Source organism: Phalacrocorax carbo, chromosome 13 (assembly GCF_963921805.1).
Source record: "Phalacrocorax carbo chromosome 13, bPhaCar2.1, whole genome shotgun sequence".
In the NCBI taxonomy this organism is placed as follows: Eukaryota; Metazoa; Chordata; class Aves; order Suliformes; family Phalacrocoracidae; genus Phalacrocorax; species Phalacrocorax carbo.
Genome location: NC_087525.1, coordinates 5,162,642 through 5,183,908, shown reverse-complemented (window position 1 = coordinate 5,183,908; position 21,267 = coordinate 5,162,642). Strand labels below are relative to the sequence as shown.

Here is a 21,267-nt window from a genome sequence, read left to right as displayed (position 1 = left end):
ATACCATCAAAGACAAAGGATAAATTTCCTTTTTGCCTGCTTCCCCTACAGATGCAATAAATATATTCTCCACAACTACCTGCAGGTCATTTGGAGATATTAAATTAGAATAACTGGGCTCTCAAAGCAATTCTCTCAGGGCCCCTTCACCCAGCCCTTGCCGGTGATTTCTCCGCGTTTACAATCCAAGCTGGGAGAGAAGGATGACCAAAAGGAAAAACGCAAACTAAAAGCACATGCATCAGTGCACCTCCAAGAGAAATCACTTCAGACACCAGCGGTTGCACAGTATCAAGAATTAACTTTATTAGCAACAGTAACGGATAATTAAGTTCTGTCTCAAGAGGTACTTGGCCTGTAACATGAGGGAGAGGACCAGCAGAGGTGCAAAGCAGTCACTAAATGAGCAGAACCTCACCATACCTGGGATGGGGGGAAAGTGTATGAGCTGGGGAGACCAGACCACACAGCAGGCTCTCAAGTGGGAAGCACCCAAGGCCACAAAGGGACATTTCGGTTGCCAACATGAGGTTGGCGTAGGCTTTTCAGCCCCGACCAACTACCGCGTTACCCCAAGCAACGTGGAGGCAATGGGAGCGCCTACCCCCCCGTGAGCACCACCCAGCTGGCCGGCCAGCATCGCTGCCCTCAGCCCTTGCGCTGCCCTTCAAGCTGAGGCGGACCTTCACCTGGGCCAACAGTGGCTAAAGCAGTCCCTGGCCAAGTGTCAGGGGCCGAAGGGCTGCAAACCTACTGAAGCGAAAGGATTAAGAGCACGCACGTGCAAAGTCGGGTGCTGCGATGCTGCTCCTCAGTGCTGCATGCCCTGTAAATTTTCCACTCGTGTCTGGATTTTATGTTTAAATAAAAATCAGCTGTAAAGCGAAACTGTCTGTGTATTGCCAACGAGCCCAAACTAAACACTGGAAGGGATTTATACAAAAAAACCCAACACCCACCAAGCCTACATTTCACCCCCTGGCAATAACCGCTGTCGATCCTGCCGCTCTCCCAGCAAAGCCAGGGCGCCCGCAGGTGGAAAGGCACCAGCCCCGTATCCTCCCTCTCGCTAACCACCATCCAGCACAGCAAGGAGACAGCCTGGCAACCCAGACCAGCAGCTTCAAGCAGGAGAGGATGACAGAGCATCCGCTAATGACCCAGTCTTAAAGGAAATATTTTCCATAGATAGCATCCCTGAGGCAGCAGCTGTAACACCAAGTTGTGCCATTCCATCCCTGCTTACCAGTTCACCTCTCCTAGACCATAAATCCAGGCAATTTGAGTAAATCAATACAATAATTTTATTTAGTCCAGGCTGCATCTGCATATGTTTAAGTGGCTTTAAAAGCCAGTCCCCTTTGGGTGGGCCATCTTTTTGGGTGTCAGAGTAGCTCACCCCTCTGAAACCATCTGGAGACCATATGCCACCTGTCTACCTAAATTAATCAGCTTTCTGCAGCGAACATCACATCAAAGCCTCTCTAATACCTCTCCCTGGCTTTTATATACCTTTCTCGATGCTGACTAAAGGCATCCTAAAAACCTTAGGTTAGGACCACTTAGCATTTCGCTTTCCTTGGGGGTTCAGCTACAGACAGGTAAGTTGGCATCCACAACCATCATACCACGGTCACGGGAGGAGAAATGGTCTCAGGTTGGCCACAACATATAGCCCCAGCACTAGCAGCACCGTGCTGGGGGCTGCATCATCCCTCATTCAATCTTATCTGGAAAAATTAAAGCAAGCAGAAGTCCAAGTGCAGAGGTTTCCCTTATATGTGCTTTTCATGGGATGAATGCATGAAATCCTCCCAAAACAGCCCTCTGCTCCCTGGCGCTGCTGCTATCCACTTTTGAAGCTTGCTTGAAGGTGCCCCAGGGCTCAAATTCCCTTTTAGCTCACCACCACCATCACAGCTTGATGAAGGGGGTCCCCCCGAGACCACCAAACCACTGCAGGGCTAAACTCATACTAACGAGGCAGCAAAACGCAAGGTGCTGTCAAAAGACCCGGTTTCAGTTTCAAACCAGCACGGTGGCACCAGCAAGCCACCCTTGCCCACCGGCGCTGGGGTGAGGGACAGGCTTCCCTGTGGTCCGTTCCCGCTGCTTCCTCGAGCTCCCTGGGGAGAACAAGGCTTTTTTGGTCTGTTTGCTCCAGTCAAGCCAGGGAGTGAAAAATGTCCAAGAGGACCTTCTAAGCACCCCAGAAGAAGGACTTTCCCCCCGGATGCAACACGCCCCCTCAAAACAGGCAGCCTGCCCCAACACCATGCCATGTTTGTTTGGCTTTTGGGGGAAAAAAAAAATAATCTCTAAATACCCGACAGCAGCACTGCAAACCATGGGCATCCCCCCTCCCGCTGCTCCTCTACACGAGGTGGACAATGAGGACGGAGCAGGCGGACCCTGCAGCCAGCCCCAGCATGAGGTAAAATGTCATCACCACCCCTGCTGCCTCGGCCAGCTCTTTCGGCACGATCTTGGGGCCGTAGATAATGACCAGCGTCCCCAGGTAGCCGTTGCTCAGCCCCAGCAGTGCCGTGAAGACCACTGGGTAGATATCTTGGTCGAAGAGTACCGTCCGGATGTGAGCCCGGGGCTGGTAGTTGCTGAGGATGAAGAGAGGGAGGAAGATGGTCCTGAGGAGGACGAGGACGGGTAGCAGCTTGCTCTTGGGGCCCGGCACCTGGATCCAGGCGGTGATCTGCCTCCCACACCAGTCGGCAAAGTTGTACAGGAGGAAACTGGTGAGCGGTGCAAAGTACTTGGTGCTCCACAGGCTTCCCGAGGACTTGCTGACCGACTCGATGTTGGAGGAGAGAGAAGGGAAGATGATGATGGAGATGAAGAAGACGTAGAAGAGGCAGAAGCCAAGAAGGGCAGTCTTCTGTAGGATGGGGCGGAGCGGGGGGATGCTGGTGCTTTTTGCAAGGAAGGAGGTATTTGTGGTGCCTCCCGGCTCTGCCTCATCCTCCGCAGAGCTGTCGGGCAGCACGCCGGCCAGAGATGAGCTCTTGTTCTGGCTGCTCATGTAATACCTGAAAAAAAGAGGAGCAGGGGGATTATTAGCCAAGTGTGCCTGTGGAGAACCCAAACTGAGATTTCGAGAGAGAGCAGGAGAGAAGTTGGCGACACAGGGATGTCTGCCGGAGCCAGTGAAGGCAGCTGCAGCGATCCCATTGCATCTCCAGCTCCTCCCTCATATGGAGAGGTGACCCTCAGGGACCCACCACCCCCTCTTCCCCACAATGGGGACCCCTTTACACCCTCGGTGGTTCACAGGGGGGGACCTACTGCATGCAGGCATTTGCGGGGCCAGGTGGTTTTGGGAGTTGGGAGCGCCAGCAAGACCAATGGGTCACGTACATCAGCGCATGACATTGCGGATACGGACACCCTGTGGGGACCCAACTGCCTGGCTGCTTCGAGATCACGGCTCTCCGCTGACTTCATGCCTTTTGGAAGCCCCTGTGTCAGCACCTCTCCCCCCACAGGGGAGGCTTGGCAGAAACTCAGCATGGGCTGGGGCCGGCGCCCAGTTTCGGTCTGTGGTTTCGGTCAAATGGGGAAGTGTGGCTAGCGGTGGCACAGCGCTGGAGCGCGTGGGGTGCGAGATGGGATTGGGACGCTGTGGGGTGATGGGCCAGGGACTGGCACAGCAAGCATCTCAAGGGTCCCCCCAGCAAGCCCGCTCAGCATCGACAGCGGTAAACCATCCCAGCCCATGCCTGTGGGATGCCCATGGCGGGCTGGTGCACACACCTGGAGTACTCCAGCCTGGGAAGGAGGAGGTACACCATGATGCAGATGACGATGAAGATGTCGGCGGTGAGGAAGTAGGCCAGGGCACTGTCTGTTACATCGGCCGCTGCTGCCAGGTCTATCACGGAGGCGATGGCGCTGATTGTGCCGCCCATGGCCTGACCTGCATGGGGGACCAGAGAGCCAGAGCTCAGTACCTGGGGCACAGGCGAGGGACATTTGAGGTGGCAGAGAGCAACCCACAGCACCTCCAGCAAGGAGGACTTTGATGCAGAGGGAGAACCCAGAAACAGCTGTATCCTCTTATTAACACCTCCTGGTGTGCACAAACCCCCCCAGGGGAAGCAGCTCACCCCCCTGCCCCACACACTGGTCCCCAAACCCAGCTCAGAGTGCAGCTGCACACACCACCTCATCTCTGTTTCCACTCCTTGTTGCAACACAGCTATTTGTGGGGCTGCACCGCAGCCCAGGTCCCATCCTGCATCCATTCCCACACAGCACTGTGCAATGGTCAGGACGGGACCCGACCTGCTGGGTTTGCACGTGCCGAATCCTGCAGAGAAGGTCCAAACCCTGCCTAAAGCATAAATTGGCACACGTGTAACCACCCCTCTTCTGTACTCCCCCACATGGGAATTCAAGCCACCAGCAACAGGTATGCTGTCTCAGGGATGCAGTGATTTCCCCCACCGGGCTAAACTCATTAAAACACTCCTGTCTCAGCCCCAGGAAAAAAATTCTCCGTCTTGTTTTTTTTTCCCCTTCCCCTCTTGGTTTGTCAGCCGTTCCACAGCACATTTATAATGTTATCAAACCTCCAGGGAGCTCATCACTCATGGCTCCCGATGTGCGCTCATCACTCACGGAAACGCATGGCAATGCTGAAGAGAAAGGAGGAGACAGTGCAAAGTTGAAGATTCCTCCAGCTGCAGACAGAGGAGCTGAGGGATGGATCTCCTTCCCCCCTTCTCCCTGCACAGAACGAATAATGAAGCCAAGCCATCGCACTGGCTGGAGATGGTCTGCAGGGCGTTTGACCCTGGGTGGGGATGGTGAAGGACCACCACTCTCCTCATCTCTGCTGAGCCCTCAGCACTTCACTTTATGGGTATTTACAGAAACGAAAGCACCGATTCATGTGACCAAGTAACTTCCCTTTATCTTCAAGGCAAAGTTAAATCTCTAAAATAAAACCCATGTGACAAAATGCCAGATGCAGGAGGGAAAGAAAACCAACCACGCAACCACAGAAAACCCAAGAGCACGATACCGCCAGGACGGCACAGGTGGGGGACACCAACCCGAGATCAGCGCCTGCAGGTTCTTCATGGGGAAGCAGCTGCTCAGGCCAAATATGCTGCTGGTGAAGACGGTCGAGGCACTGCTGACGACGATGACGCAGCCAATGGTGAGGGCAAAGAAACGGGTGGTCCAGGTGGAGGTGTCAACCTTCACCAGCACTGTGATCACCAGGAAGACGGCCAGCATGATGAAGAGGGAGGACAGGATCCGGACGCTGGCGGGCACCCTGGAGAGAAGGGAAAGGAGGCACTCCTGTGTTCAAAACTATAACATGAAGGCGTGATGCAGAGGACACCAACTCCTCTGCTGTGAGAAGGATCAAAGGAAATAAAGGAAGGTGGGTGGAGATGAGGAATAAAAAGTCATGATTTTCCTCAGAAGCCTTTACACGTTAACTGCAATGTCCACTTTCGCCATCAGTAGGACTACGCCTATCAGCCCAGCGGAGCTGTAAATAGCCCATTCCTCCCTGAAATCAGGAGCTATCCCCATTGCTGGAGCAACGTACAGCAGCAGCAGCAATAAAGCCTGCCTGGGAACCAAAGCAGGCTGGGTGAACGCGATCCCAAGCACGTCACTACAAGATAATTAGTTGTTTGAGCACGGAGGTGGCTTATTACCCAGCCCGGAGACTGGATGGGCTGGCCTGGGGGCAGGACGAAGGGGGCGAGGGAGGGAGGTGGGGAGCTGGACCGGCAGCTGGGATCTAGAGATTAAGCACATAAACACATTCCTCTTCGCCCACCAATGTGCAGGATTTTGATCCGGTGCAAGGAGCGGTACAAATGAGGGGAGGTGGCTATTTCAGATTTAAGTCAAGCTTGCAACATGGCACAGATGGTCCATTTCTTAACCCACTTCAGCAGCTGGTAGGACTAGAGCAATGCGTTACTACTGCCTGGATGAGCCCAGCTCTCATCAGCCGGTCCCTGGTGACAATGATGGCATTTTTAAGAGGAAAAACCATTTGCCAAGCAATTAACCAAGGAATTTATTAGGAATTTATTTACAGTGGTGCAACTCAAGCCAACTCCAGGCATGGGTGCTGCCGGTGGGGTGGCTTTTACTCTGCTTCATCTCAGCCAGCTGCGATTCAGGCAGGGGCAGACGAGGGGATTCTGGCCTCACAGGGAGGCTGTGCTCGTGATGCCCCGTGTGCCCCATGGCTTCCCCCCAAAAGAATGGGAGGCTGAGGTGGGAGCCACAGCTGAAGCAGGAGAAAGGCAAGAGCGAGGCTGGCAAAGCTGGGGAAAGCCATGGGTAACGGACCCGGGAACGGAAAGGCACTTACTTGTTGATGAGCAAGAAGTTTCCGACCAGGCACAGCACGGAGGGCACCGTCGAAGCAATGGAGATGTAGCTCTCAAAAAAATCCTGCCAGGAAAAATAAATAAATAAATAAACAAACAAACAAAGAAGAAAAGGTAGGGGGAGAGAAACACATGAATTTCAGGTCCTAAATACGGCATGATACAGCATGCATGGGGGGTTATGATGGTGTCTACCTCATTGCATCATAGCACGTGTTGCAAAGCTGCTCAGGACGACAGGCAAAGGGAACGGGTGATGGAAACGGCCCCGCGGCTGTCTCGTCCTGCAACAACCCTGGGATATTTTGGGAAACTAGGGACATAACAAATTCAGAAGCAAAAATGCTGAAGGAAATACCTGCCTCGCTGCTGCGCCGGCCCTGCGGGGAAGCAACCGAAATAAGGAGCTCTGAATTTCTGTGGGCTCTGGTGTCCTGGACAAACCCCCTGAACATTTTACCCAACCTGAGCTCCATGAGGGCTGGTTTTTACAAACTGGGACGCAAAAGCACTACTGTTATTAGCGAACCACCCAACCTATGCACGCCTTTCCACGCGAAGCAACGAGGACACCACGCGTGAGAATGTGCTTGAGCAAAAGCAGCGCGGGTGGAAACACAGGGACGTTATTTTCCCTCCCGGTCTCCCTCTCTGCGTGCACAAAACTCATTGAGGAACTATACTGAGACTCAAAGCACATTTACTCTGGGGACTCATATATCATCAGAGCAAGTCGACTGCAGCATCAGTCAATATTCACCAGCCCGCCTTGCGCAGGGGTCAGGCTGGGCACGCAGAAAGCAATAACCACAGCAGAGAGAGAGAGATTCCTCTGCCAAGATTGCAGCCAAATGCTTACATTTTCAATCCATTTTATGTATTATGCTGTTAAAGTGTGTCTGCTCCATCCTGCCCTTGAGGTGCTTAATCCCCTGTTTTTTCTGCAGGAATCTCAGCCAGCAGGTAGGATGATGCTCGCAAAGAAGATGACGTACATATCAACCCTCATCCTGACGGGCTTTCATTTTCTGCAGTTACCTAGTTACGGAGACAGGGCCACGTCGTGTCCGAGCGTGAGGAGGCACTTGGCATGTTTTCTCTTCACGTTAGGTTTTTTTTTTTTCCAGCTTCGTATTGTAGTCTTTTAATCAGTTTACAAGCATGTTCATTTATTCCTCCCTATCAGGACCTTTACTGTAAGTGACAGGAAATCTAATAATCGTTCCCAGAGGGTCCATATAGATGGAGACATAAATGCCTGCACTTAGTGTTGGCTCGGCGAAGCAGGAGGCTCAAAGCTCTATGGCCATATGATGAATTATAGGAGAAAAGACAAAGCAAAACGCGAAGCTGGCTGCTAAAACGAAGACTTATTTATCAACCTACTTAAAACAAACCCCCAAACCAATCTAGGGCTATCCCTTCCAAGTTATTTCTTTTTCTTTCAGGGGAAAAAAAGACTTTATAACACTTTCCACCATGCAGAAGCGTATCCACACTTGCAGTAACCCAGCAGAGATGCTGCATTACAAGCACCCCAGGGAAACATTCATTTATTCCCAACAAACATGCTCACACCAGCAGCGGGAACAGAAATGGGGAAAGTATTTAAGAAACTGAGGAGCCTGCACTGCACTGGGAAATTTTACCCTGCTTTATCCCCAGCCAAACCCTGCTGGAAGAGAAAAGCCAGGTAGAAGGGTTTCAGTTGCTGTTGTTCCTGTAAAAAAGGAAAGCCCTCATGACACATTTTTAATGAGGCAGCAGAATGACAAGTGGCAACTCTCATCCATGCCTGGATCAAGGGAAAAATACCAGGTTCCACACTCGGCTCACCTCTTTGCTCCTGCTCGTTAGGTGTTAATCCAGCTCAGATGGCAATTCTTCTCCCTGCATGGGTATTCCCACCCATCGCAGACATGCTTTCTGAGCAAAAATTTGGCTATGAAACATATATCTAGTTCTTCTCCCTTTCTGCTGAGCACTCCCTGACCGGCCAGCTCATCCCCTCTGGGCAACCTTTGCTTGCAAGGGCCAAGGTCCCCATCACCAACGTGGTTTTAGAGGAGAAATGCAGGCACTGAAAGACTGTCACCCCTTTCCTGGCTAATAATAAATAATAATCCACGAAGCAAACCCGACACCTTCCTCACACCCCCGCCTCTCACGGGGGAAGGTGTCATCCCTTAGCCATGGAGCCGAGGTGTGTAAAGGAGGTATTTGACCCTGTAGTAACTACAGCATCTTCAAACACACCGCCGTGATGCACAGCACACACTTGGTACCTAAAAACAACCCCCAAACAAGAACAAAACATCAGGGTGGCAAATCAGTCACTGGCGTCAGCCAGTGCTGCCCGCGGTTGCCGAGATGCTGTTGCAAAGGAGTTTTTATTCTGCTCCAGCCTGGACTCGGCAGCTGGGCTCCTGCCAGGCTGGAAAAGCAATCCAGGCCCACGGTGGTGGCTGAAGGCACCGGAGCATTACCTGGAGCACTGGGCATGAAATTAGCAGCAGCAAGCAGGCTGGAGCCAGAAGCAGGCACATCTCTCCGCAGTTGCGCTCTGTTGGCAGGTAAGCCCTCCTGCCACAGCGCCGTGGCTCGCCATCCCAGGGCAGAAATGGGGCCGAATGGTTTATTTTTAATCAGACCTGACTGCCACGGAGAAGCCAGGTAGCTTTTCACTGGAGGAAGTAAAAAGCATTGCGCCTCGGCCATACAGAAGGAGGAGAAACATCTTTTTGACAAAGTAATGGCTGATGCAACCAGGAATACAGCTGTGCAAGAGTTTTTAGGAAAGAGACACCTACTGATACTTACTCTACTTGAAAACAGCTTTTTCAAGAATTGCCTTGGAATTCAAGAATTCAAGAATTGCATGACGTAGGAGCAATGAGGAGTGAGTGGGATAAAGGGAATGTGGGAGGACATCGTGCCACGTGGTGGCGGAGCACCTTTTGCCCCCTCTCTGGGCACCCTCGCTAGCACAGGGGCGGCAATTCTTTTTCTATCTAGAAATAGATTCTATTTGCAGTCTTCAGGCACCACAGCGGCTTGGTTTCCACTGATTTAATCCACCCAGTATCTTCATTTACACAGGCACACCGGTACTTCAGCATCCTGGTACAAGCACCATCCGCGACACTCGGTTTCCTCCCATCAAAAATGCAGCAGGTTTAACAACTGTTAAAATGAACACAGCCGTGGGTGCCATACTGGTGTGAGAAATTAGAGGAAATACGGGTGTCACACCTGGCTCTGTGTTTATACAAAAATAAAACGTGCCCAAACCACTTGAACAAGCTTGGCCACGGGAGGACAGGACACAGACTCATCACTCTGACACTTCTTCCAGCCACAAAGAAACGCCACTGCTTTGTCAGGGGAGCACAGGAAAGTAATCCTGCCATGGCAGCAGGAGCAAGAGAAGGCGGCTTTTCGGGGAGAAAAAGAGAGGCCATCAAGCCTGCTGCCCCAAGGCCAGCTCATCAATCACCCTGTGACAAGCTCCCCGTCCCATATGCCAGATGTTTATTGCTGTAAGGAGATACTCCGGTCACACCTGCCAGATCTTGAAGGAAAAGCATCCGGGGGGCTCGAGACTATCGCAAGCCATGTGCTCGAGGGCCGGTGCTCTTGCAAAGCCCTTCTGCCACCTCTAAATGACGCGCTGCACCAGCCAGTGCGAGGGAGAAAACGCCTAAAACGTGTTTGATGCCTCACCATGGAGCCAGAAGTTCAGGGCAATTTATCTCCCAGCCCACAGGGACCTGCTGCCAAGTCTGGCTGGAAAAGCACAGAGCACTGTGGGGTTCGGGCGCTCACCAAGCGTGAAGTACAAGAAAAAAATACCCACAAAAACAGATTTTCAGTTTGCACCGTAGAAACTGTCCTACGAAAGGCAGCCTTGCTTATAGGGTTAGTTAAGCCAAATTTTTTAAACGTGCCTTAAACCCTTGCACTTCAAATACAGGTAAAAGACAGACCTCGAAGTGCTACACCTTTTAGTTTTAAGCATCCTTCCTGCTACTATTTGTGGTTCCCATATAAACCCCTACCCCAGGTTTGCAGCAGGCGAAACCTCAGAGGACGTTCACTCACTTTCTGGGGAAGTGGAGGGGGAAAAGAGCAAGTAAGTAAGGGAAGCGACTTCTTTTATTCTGCCTTGCAAACAGCACACTCACCCGCAGATCAGATGCTGCCTGTCCTTCTGACCCTGCCTGATCTGAGCAGTTTTGCAGCTTGTACATCCAGTAGTGCTTTGCCGTGATGAAAAAATTCCAGGGCAACAGGGACCCAATGCCCAGGAGGAAAAAAATAATGTAGGCCCCATGTAAGTGGTCACTTGGCTTTTGCTGGCTGTATCTGTTCACCAAGGACTCCTCGATCAGGGGCTCCTCGTCCGGGGGAAAGGTGCTGGTTGCCGGGGGCATGGTGCTGGCACGCTGCAAAAAAACAACCACCAACAGAGATATTATCATTTGAGGGGTACAAACTGTTGCTCGCAAGCTGCTGTGCACGGCTCCCTCCTCCTTTGGCCCACAATTACCCTGCAAATGCCAGACAAGTGAGCTGAACCGGCTTGGCACAGGGATGGCTGGCTCCCCGAAAAGCGTGGGAGAGGGGATTGAGACACGGTGGGAACGGGTGTTGCTGTGGCAGTACCCTTGTTTTGTCCATAATTAATAATTAACCTGTCCCCTTGGCCTTGCAAAAGCAGGAAAACTCTGCATGTACAAGGCTCCAGAAAACATTAACAGCTTGTAAACTAACGCCATCAGGTTTTGCAGAGTGACCTGTAAACCAGTATAACACCAGCAGGCTTTCTAAAATGACCTGCAAACTAACGCACCACCACCAGGCTTTACAGACCGGCTTGTAAACTACTGTAACATCCGCAAGCCTTTGCAAAAATGACTCATAAACTAGCATAACATCACCGGGCTTCGGCTAATGACTTGTAAACTAACGCAGCAGGCTCTGCAAGGCGAGCCTAAACTAAAGCGACAACACCGGGCTTTGCAAAACGACCCGTAAACCGCAACAGCACAGCCAGGCTTTGCAAAGCGCCTCGTAAACTCTCGCCCAGCCGCCCCGGGGGAAGGGCCGAGCCAAGCGCAGGGGAAAAGGGAAATGCCGGAAACGAGGGGTTTTGCAAAAAGAGCTTAATTTCGGGTGGGGGGGGGGGGAGGAAGCGCCGCATCCCTCCCCGCATCTCCCCGCTCCGCGCCCGCGCATCCCCCCGGCAGCCGCTGCACTTACTGGGGGGCCGCACAGCCCCTTCCCCGCCGGGCCGGGCTCGGCTGGGCTCGGCTTGGCTAGGCGGGGCTCGGCTCGGCCCCGCCCCGGCGGGGGTGGCCCCATCCCGGCCCGGCCCCGCGGGCGGTGCGGGGCGGTGCGGGGCGGCGGGGGGCGGCGCAGCCCGGGGGCACCCGGCCGTGGCGTGGGGTCGTAGTTCGGCTCGGAAGGGACCTGTGGAGGGCGCCTGGTCCCGTCCTCTGCACAAAGCAGGCTGCACACCGCTCCTTCAAAGCAGTCCGTAACTTAGACAGCTCTTAACCCTTCATCTAAAAGCTATCAACTGAGGGAGGGGGCTCTGCCTAGAGAAGAAGGGTGGTGGGCTAAAGGTTTCTGTGTTCTCTCCCCGCATTTCATCAAACTGCAGTGATTTTCACTGAACATTTCATTGTTCCTCTGCATGAGAACTTCAGTCTTTATAATCAGCATCATAGCTCTCTGAAGTTCCTAGAATTCTGCAATTAGGTGAAGGTGCAGAAACAATAAATATAAAACGTTTAGCAACTTCATGCAAAGAAAACTAATATACTGAAAAGAACGACCTTATTCAAATGCACATAATTGACACTTCTGCTTTAAATTTTATTATAATTCATCGTTTTAGGAGGAGAGGGGAGGCTGCCAGATCTTTGCTAACAAAAGGAAAAGCAAAATGAAAGGGCACAGCCATCCCACCCACCTGCCTGCTGCTCCGGCAGCCCCCAGCAAATCCCCCTTCTCCTCCCACCTTGGTTTTTCCCCCTTTTTCCTCCCCCCGCTTCTCCCTTCTTTCCCCCTTTTTTTTTTATTACCTCCATCTCTCTCCAGCTGACCTCTTGCAGATGCATCACAAGCAGCACCCCACGGTTTTAAATCAGAAGCGCTCACTTAAAGTCAGCGTTATTCACAGCCTGGCTTATGGCATGGGGGTAAGAAGAGCTTTCCCCCAGGCTTGGTTTTTGGTGGAAGTTATCAAAGCGTGAGTGTGCTGGCGGCCTCTGAGCACGCGAGAGCTGGGAATGGGGAGCATCTTCTGGAGGATGAGGGACCTCTTAGCAAAGCTGGGACATGCTTCACATCCTGCAATGCCCCATTAGGATGAATTTCACTGTAAAGTCCTCAATTCCCTCCAAACTACACTTTAAAGCTCACCTTGAGAGCACCATGGGACTATGAAAGAAAACATCATTTGCCCTATTCCTCTTCCCCCACTCTTTCCCTTTGTCATTCCTCAAAGGCAGGGTTGGCTCCTTGGCGTGTGGGCAGCCACACAGGAAAACGATAAACTGGTGGGGCCCCAGCTTTTCTCTGACCCTACTACAATCTCACATGCTTTGCCAACTTGTTTGTACTTGTGTTGGCAATTAGTGGAGTTTTACATCTTATGTTTGCCAGCAGTTTGCCTTTAGCCTTCCCCATCTCCAATAGCTGAGATAATTATAACCAACCCGGATCTCTTCCTTGCTTTTCTTCCGTTGCATGTGTATCCAGCCTTTCTTCATCGAAGCAAAATAGCCTCCATTTTTTTTTGCAGAAGGACCAGAGATGGGCTAATCTGGATTTTTTTTTCCCACGTACAACTGCCTGTGGCACAAATGCAGACAGACCCAGATACCTCATCTCCCAGCAGCACCAGTGCGTGCACAGCTGGCCACCGCCTGGGAGCCAGGGCCAGCCACCACACAGCTCCAGCCTCTCTGAGCCTTCAAGGAGAGCAGATCACATGGCCTTGGCCACACAGACGTCAAAATAGCCCAAGACACATGCCCTATTTTTTTTTTTTTATTCTTTTGAGAGCAAACAAGCAGAAGCACGCAACCAACCCACCGGCGATGTGCTGAAATGGAAAGGCTTTAGAGGAGTACATGGGTTTCTCTCCAGAGGTTTCTGCTTGGGATTTTCATCTGCATTGACGTGCCAGGCTGGGAAAGCACCTGAGGAGATGGCACGGCCTATCCGAGCGAGTAACCCGTCAGCTCAGCGGGATTCGCCTGGTATTTCTGACCTGCTGCCGTCTATCATGTCAAAAAACCCACTGCTGGAGAAGAGCCTCAGATCGCATCAGCACACGGGACCGTGACAGACAAGCAGAGGAAACAAAGCCAGCCCACGCTTAACCGAAGCTGTGACAGCCCCTCGAGTCAATATTACCCACACTCGAGAGACCCCCCCCCTGCAATGCGGACCCCAACATGGGCCCGGGGCAGACTTTAGGGTCACCTCGCTGCTCGAAGCGGGGTTCGGGCTGCTTCCCCTCCATCCCCACCCCACACACGGGGCCAGCACTGGTTTGAAAGCAGAGCTGCGCTGGAGCAGAGAGGGTTGCGTGGTTATCCCAAAGGAATGCCAGGCATCCCGTAGCACCGCTTGCTCTCACCACACTGGAGGCATAATGGAGCAAAGGGCATGTAAGTAATGGTTAAGAGATTGAAATTTTTAAACCGGGACTTACAGAGCAGCTCCCCCCACCCGTCAGCACAGCTCGCTGCTGTACGGGGCGGCTCACAGTAAGTGAAGTGTAAAATCCAGCGGGACTGGCCCAAAGAAAATTTCCTAAACACGCAATGGAAAAGTCAGAGAGGCTGATGTGGGCTGCTCCGGTGCTTCCGAGTGTCCCCCAGCACAGTACCTCTGTCAACACTCAGCGATGACATGGCAGTCACTGTTGAACCTGTCACGGGGGCGGAATTCAATAGATCAACTGCAGAGAAGATTTGGGCCAGCTTAATTTTAAGGGGGCATGAATGAGCTGAGTATTTCAATAGGAGAACATCGGATGAAATCAGTCACCAGTTGGTCAAAGCTCTCCCCAGATTTGGGCCCTTTGGTGGAAGTTATCAAAGCGTGAGTGTGTTGGCGGCCTCTGAGCGCGTGAGTGAGCGAAAGACAGGTTAGTGCCAAAGGTGCCCAGTGAAAGCAACTTGGGAGATTGAGGTTAAAGGCATGAATATGCAAAGAAAACGTTATCATTTCTGAGAAGGTGTCTGCCTCAGCATAGTACTTGGAGCTGGCAAGCCCAGCTGGGAGGGTTTTGCATCTCTGCATGGCTAGGTTACAACCGCCGCGGTGACGTGGTAGCGGTTTTTTCCCCCTTTTCTTTCCCTGGTCACAGAATCCCCACGCCGGCCTGGAGCCAGGACAGCGTTGCCATCTCCTCGTGGCACCTTGTCCCCGTGAGCCCCAGGGGCGAGGTGAGTGGCCCAGGCAAGGCAGGCGGGGGCAGCAGGACCCCCACCTTTCCCTGGGACCCCCACCTCTCCCTGCAAACCCTTCTGGCTGAAGCAGGGGAGGAGTGTGGCAGAGGTGGTCCCAAAGCGAGGGAGGGGGCAAGGCGAAGAGGAGGGGGTGGAGGACAGGGATGCCCAAATAGTGGATTGCAGCTCCGTGCTCCATTCCCCCCTCCCAAATTAGGCACCCTGGTCCTGGTCCTTGCTGGAAAGGGCATTGCTTTCTGCAGGGCTGGCGGATATCGCTTGGGGAAGGAAACGAACTGCTTGAGGTGGTGGCTTAGCCCACAGATACGCAGTTGTAGCGCTCCTCTCCTGCCTCGTCATCACCCATGCAAGTCCAAAACAAACCATAAATCAATCTCTGCAGCTTACCTCCGCTGGGGACTCCGGCAGCAACATCCTCCCGCTGCCGGCGCGGGCATTCCTGCAGCATCCGACCCAAAAACAAGCCAGAGGGATGCTGACGGGGATCCCCACGCTGCCACTGCTGCTCGAGCTGGACCCGAATCCCTGCAGATGCTACACCCAGCGGGAACTGGTGAACGATGAACATGAGAGGAGCAAGCAGATTGTTTCTTTTTTTTTTTATTAGACTAGGAAATATAATTTATTGCATAAAAATTAATTTGTTACAATAGGAATGCTAAACTTTATTTACAGTTCTTTAGTTTACAGAATAAACAGATGCCATTTTAGAGGATGCCACCAGGCCCATCCCCTGGACATATAAATATGGAAACAGATTGCGGAGCAAGAGACGGACACTGCCAGCATGACACAGACCACAGGTTTGCCTTCGCCAAAATGCCGGGCCAGACAAAACCCTGGTCGCGGAGGGAGGCACGCTGGGCTCCCAGGAGCTGGCACCTGTGGGAGACGGGTGCAGGCGCCCAGAGAACCAGGGTGGGGGGCAAACCCTGCCTCCCCCTCCCCGCTCCCGATGCAGGTTCCCTGGTCTGAAAAATAGGGAGAGCCCCCCCCAGCCATGCACCTCGGCGGATCCAGGCGGCTGCTGCCGGCTGAAAGGAAGGGGAAGACAAATGCGGACGGATGGGGATGGAGGCAGAGGTGCCCGTGGGCAGGACGGACGGACGGACAAGCACATATGCTGGCGCAGAGTGATCCATGAACCAGACACAGCGAGAATGACAGCGAGAGAGATTCAGATGCGCGACCCGAAAGGAGAGCATCTCGTCTCGTGGAGAGCACCGCGGTGCTGAGAAAGGAGCCCTATGAAATGCCAGCAGCCAGTTTGATCCATCAATTCTTCATTTCTTCCCATATTTACTTATTCCCCCTCAGCTCAGAGACGGGGTCTCAGAAATCAGATGCTCAAATGCAACCTAAAGGATAGACTAAAACCCTTCCTACACGACACAAGAGTTCAACCAGCGGAAGTCTTCCCACCCAACACAAATGAAAAACGTTCCCTTTCTCCCACAGCCTTGAAAACCCAGCAAGAAACGAACCCTGGAAACCCCGAAACACCACAGGGAGCAGCTCTATGTGTTCAATCGCTGCTTCAAGAGCTGTTGAGAGGAATCAAACCCAAGTCCAAGCAATACTGAAACCTCCCCCCGAGCCGCCCTGCAGAGGCGACGCTCTCGCTCGCGGCAGGGCTCCCTGAGTTTGCTTTGGTCCCCAGCAAGCTGCAGGGTGCTGCAGGCACCCTGCGACACCAGGCCAGGGCTTCACAGCCAGGACCCCGCACATCGCAGACCGAAGCAGGACCTGCTCCTAATACTTCCACCGATGGAGAATCCACAGCCTTGCCACGTGATCTAGTCTAATCCTGAGCTTACCATCCCCTTCCTATTTTCTTTTAAAAACAGACAAAATTCTAAGATATAGCACTCTCTGAGTAACTATTTCTATCCGTAGGCCATCTAAATTTTCACCTCCATTGAGACACCGTATCTTTGTGAGGAACCTCATTCCCGCCTACCCCTTGATTACCTTCTATTCATCCCACAGTGTCTCCATCATTATAAAAATTCTAGCAAAGGGGAAAAAAAAGGAGCTGCAAACGAGCGGATGGAAACCTGATCACCGCTTACGATGCCACCCCTCGTGTGAAAACACTCAGCCTGGCTTGCAATGTGGAGATACCAAGGCCTCCCTCCCCAGATCCCTGCTGAAATACTGCATCAAAAACTGGGCAGGAGCACACGGACCCGAGACCGACGTGGCCTGCAAGCGGCCGCACCCTGCCCCGCCAGCCCTCTGCTCTCCCCACAACCCAAGCTGCGCATCACCTCCCGCCGACCCCAGGACTGAATTCTTTGGTTTGTACGGAAGTTATGTAAATGAAGGCGTAGCCATCCTAAAAAGCTCCCCAAAATGATGCCAGGGAAGAATTAATTAAAAACACCCATATCTGCACATACTCCCCTCCCCTGAACCCTAAGTGCGGGGCAGCACCCCCAGCCCTGCAGGCCAAGGGGAACCCCTTGTTCCACCGGGCGCTGCTGCTGGGGAAAGGGGAGTTTGCAAGGAAAAAAAGCTTGGGGAGGGTCTCAGCTGGCCCTGACCCAGAGGGGCGCAGAGGCACTTCATCCTACGGACTCCCTGGGGGTCCCAGGACATGTAAACACATTTTGCCTCACTTGGATCGCATGCTTTTCCCTACAAAAGTGTGTTCATTTAAATCTCTCGCTCTGTCACCCCGACCACAGCAACGCTCTTGCTCTCACGCACAAAAAAAAAAAGATTTATAAATCTGTCTTTTTTTAATCTTTTTTTTTTTTTTAAAAAGGACTCATCCAAAGATCTGGATAATAAATTATTTGCGTTTCCTAGGAAACTTTTTTTTTTTCCTTTTTTTCTTTCCTATTTGCCTCGTTAAGCTGTCTGAAGCTTTTGACAGAAGTAAGCCGTTCACCTAGATTGTACTCATCTCTTCAATGCAGAAATGCTATTAAAGGAGGAGGAGAACCAGAGGGGAACCCAAACAAAGAAGGAGAAGGAAAGCCCCCATCCCAACTCGAGAAGCCCTAATTCCTCCCCCACGCCGTGAGTGCCGCCAGCTGCCGCCCTGGGGACGGCCAGGAGGAGGAGGAGGAGGAGGAAGAGGAATGCTGCGTAACACTTGAATTGCTTGTAAACGCTGAGGACGGGTCTCTAAGGCTGACCGTGATGCAGGAGGGAGGGAGAAGCGGCGGCCTTGGCCCTTCCTCGCTCAGCCGCTGCCTGGGGATGGATGTGCCTCCTCCCGCCGTCGGACAAAACCCCCCGTTTTGTCCTCCCGGCCTGCCAGCTGCCAGGAGCATCATCAGCAATCCCCCTCTGTGGCCATGACCACCAGCATCTCACTCTTGCCCATCTCTTCTAAGGCACTGGCCAGGGTGTTGAGATCGCCGTCGTCTTGGTGCTCGGCTTCCCATAAGTCCAGGAGCACCCCCGTGGGGCTGGCTTTGGTGGCGAAGTAGTTCAGATACCTACAAAGGGGAAGCAGAGGGGAGATCCAGGTTAGCGCCCTGCCCTTTGGGAATGGAAGGAGGGAAGATGCCAGAGCAGCAAACCTGTTTGCAATGTGAACCCTGATGGAAATGCCATAATGCAAATGCCCTTGAGACATCATCTTCCATTTTTGATACAGGCATTCATGCAAAAGTAACTCAAGCTTTGTTTTGCTGAAATCACCCTCCCTTCCTTCAGTCCTCAGAGGCAAACCCAGGCAGCAACAGCCCAAGCGCAGACCCAGATAAATAATAGTGACAAGAGACCCAGGACTGTGGCACAGAATGATGCATGGATATAGATGGGTATAACTATGCATAGCTTTATCCAAATTTATGGCTGGACCTATACAGCCGGACACTACCTGGCTGGATGCACTGTAGCAGGGAGGGAGCGTGGAACGAAGACCCCCTGCCTGGGGCACAGGAGGGGAAAGCAAAGCATGGGGAGACCCACCGGTCCATGGAAAGCTTCTGGGCGAGAAGTCTCCAGTCATTTCCCCTGGAATTGGGGGCATCCAGGCTGTTACAGATCTTCTGCCGGATGGAGAGGGGGATTTTGAAGGCGTAGGGTCCCAGCTGGGTGGTGGTGGTGCTGGCACCGCTGTGGTGGGAACGGAGGGTGTCGAAGGAGCTGGCATGCTGCAAGGGGAAAGATGGGGTGAGATGTTGCAGCACAGAGTGGCTCCCGAGTGCATCCCCTTGCTGTCCCCCCACCTCCCCACCGCTCACCTCTCCCAGTGTGACATGGAGCTGGAAGATCTGTCCTTCCCCTTCCACCTGCCGGACACAGATCTTGCAGGTGAGCTCGGTGGAGGCCTGGCTGTACCTCTCCAGCGTAAAGGTGCAGTGTAGGGCTCGCTGGCTGCCGCTCCAGATATGATAGAAGGGGATTTCCTGTGGGCCACCAAAGCACGGGCTTAGCGAAGGCTCTAGCAGCTCTCCTGGGACATCCCACCTCCTCTGGCCACCCCATGGGGATGAGATGGGACAGAGGGACCCCACAGAGAGCATCCCACCAGGAAAGACCACATGAAAACCAGTCCCCCTTCCTCCTCCATCCCTTTGGGAGACAACTCCAGAGACAAGACCAGTGGCAATCACAACCCCGTGGCGCCTGGCCGAAGGTGGTGTCCCTGGTCTGGGACCCCTGCTGCCCCTGCCCTGGCCCCTCACCTGGTATTTGGCCAGCAGCTTGCTTCTCCACAACGCATGGGGGATGTCGTGGATAGAGAGACGCAGGTTGTGGTAGCTGTCCTTGAAGGGCAGGGGCTTGGGCTCCTCCAGCAGGTACCCGCCCAGCGTCCGCTCCAGCTCCAGCACCTCCTACAGGCAGCGGGACAGGCAGTGTGAGACCCAGGAGGAGAGCAGGGGCTGCTCCTCTCCCCTCTCCATGCCCAAAGCCAGGCATTTTCCAGCCAAGAGGAGCCAGCAGCAGCAACAAGCCCACGGGAGAGGCCTCCCTAGGACAGCAGCCTTTGCCTCCCCAACAGCTCCTCTCTAAGAACGTGCCAACTCATCTCACACAACAGCCCAACCTACAGCTTGAATTTTACAGCACATGAACATCCATATATGCCTCTGTACTCCTCAGACGAAGCAAAAGTCCAACAAAGAGGTTGGGCACTTTAGTAGCACTCTTGAAGAGTGCCACCCAATCTGTTTTTAACACCATCCCGCTATTACACTGGCAACTCTTAGGAGAAAAATGCAATCCAGGAGCCAGAGTGCTGCCTACATCTCCACCTAGAGGCACTACAGCAATCCCGACGCCACAGGACAAATCACAGGGAATTAAAACAGCCACTGCACCAGTGATGCAGGCAGCCAAAGCATCGAAACTCAAGCTCCTCGTGTTGCACTCGCAGCAAGCGTTTTTTACGTAGGAGAGAGAAAACCCGCTCAGCGGCAGCAAAACCTCTCGTGTAATGTCTGCAGAAAGGGGGCCCAGTATAGGAGCTAAGCAACGCCCTCATTATTTCCTTCGGAGAAGATGAAGAAGGATGGGGAAAGCAGTAAACATGCTTATTATTTCACTGTGGTCACTTTGCAGGCAGTTGCATCAGGTTGTCTGCTCCCTGGGGCCAGGCCATCCCCAGAGGACTAGGCAGCATCTCACCACCAGAACAAGGACCTTTGGGAAGCAGGGGCAGCCCACACCGGCGTCGCAAGGTGACGTTACCTTCAGAGCATCTGGCGTGTCCTCCAAGCAGTAGACCTTAAGGTTGTACTCCAGGGAGGTGCAAACAGTGGGGGCAAAGATCGCCAGCTGGAGCCTCTTGATGGCTGACCTGGAGTAGGACTCTCCCACGAAGACGTAGGTGCCAAGCTGGTCTAGCAAAATGTGGCAGGACTTGGCTTGCAGCTGGCAGTAGCAGGGAGTGTTGAGGGTCTCCTCATCCAGGGTCACAACTTCCTACAGGGAGAGATGGGAAGTCAAGGCTGGGGACCAGCCCGTCATCCGGGGGGGGTTTGCTAGGGACTGTGTCCCACAATGCTCATGGTCTTCACTGACTGCAGGGGCTGGGTTCCCACCTTACCTCCCAGTTTCCCACCTTACCTCCCAGTTTCCCTGGTGGGACTGTGTTTTCAGCCGGTAAATCCAATCCGAGGAGCCGACATCGGCACAGTGGGGAATGGTCAGGACGACGGGGCGGCAGAGGAGCAAGCCGGTGGGTCCGCAGGTCACCGCCGGGCTCAGCACTGTCTGCGTGCCTTCGGAGGGCAGGCTGGGGAGGGGAGAGGGGACACTGGTTGGAAAGACAGCCTCGTGGCGGCCAGTGAAGAGCAGAAGTGCGGGCGGTGCGGTGTGACTTACAGGGAGCTCTCCGCCTTGTTGAGGACCAGGTACATCTCGTAGAACTTCCCTTGGGGGATGGCCCCGTGGGGCACCAGCAGGCTCACCCCTAGCAGGGCACA

At 53.3% G+C, this 21,267-nt stretch overlaps 2 protein-coding genes across 4 annotated transcripts in view; both read right to left on the bottom strand.

Moving 5' to 3' along the window:
* Positions 1 to 281: 281 nt before the first annotated feature.
* Positions 282 to 11,745, bottom strand: SLC29A3 (solute carrier family 29 member 3). Of its 2 annotated transcripts, none has more exons than XM_064464637.1 (6): positions 11,646 to 11,745; positions 10,568 to 10,828; positions 6,365 to 6,447; positions 5,073 to 5,299; positions 3,769 to 3,931; positions 282 to 3,044 (listed from the first exon to the last, which is right to left on the bottom strand). In XM_064464637.1, the coding sequence occupies exons 2-6, from the start codon at positions 10,814 to 10,816 to the stop codon at positions 2,375 to 2,377; spliced, it is 1,392 nt and encodes a 463-aa protein (XP_064320707.1). In that variant the 5' UTR covers positions 10,817 to 10,828; positions 11,646 to 11,745; the 3' UTR covers positions 282 to 2,374. The 2 variants fall into 2 exon arrangements, with proteins under 2 accessions (XP_064320707.1, XP_064320708.1); XM_064464638.1 differs by lacking the exon at positions 11,646 to 11,745 and adding an exon at positions 10,933 to 11,036.
* A 3,717-nt stretch (positions 11,746 to 15,462) lies between these two features.
* Positions 15,463 to 21,267, bottom strand: part of UNC5B (unc-5 netrin receptor B) — a 59,804-nt gene continuing 53,999 nt past the window's right edge. For both annotated transcript variants that reach the window (XM_064464634.1, XM_064464636.1), the window contains 7 exons: positions 21,167 to 21,254; positions 20,909 to 21,077; positions 20,531 to 20,764; positions 19,525 to 19,674; positions 19,081 to 19,245; positions 18,806 to 18,990; positions 15,463 to 18,327 (listed from right to left, as the gene is read on the bottom strand). In XM_064464634.1, the coding sequence (XP_064320704.1) occupies positions 18,162 to 18,327; positions 18,806 to 18,990; positions 19,081 to 19,245; positions 19,525 to 19,674; positions 20,531 to 20,764; positions 20,909 to 21,077; positions 21,167 to 21,254 (1,157 nt within the window). In that variant the 3' untranslated portion in view covers positions 15,463 to 18,161. The remainder of the gene's footprint in view (positions 18,328 to 18,805; positions 18,991 to 19,080; positions 19,246 to 19,524; positions 19,675 to 20,530; positions 20,765 to 20,908; positions 21,078 to 21,166; positions 21,255 to 21,267) is intronic.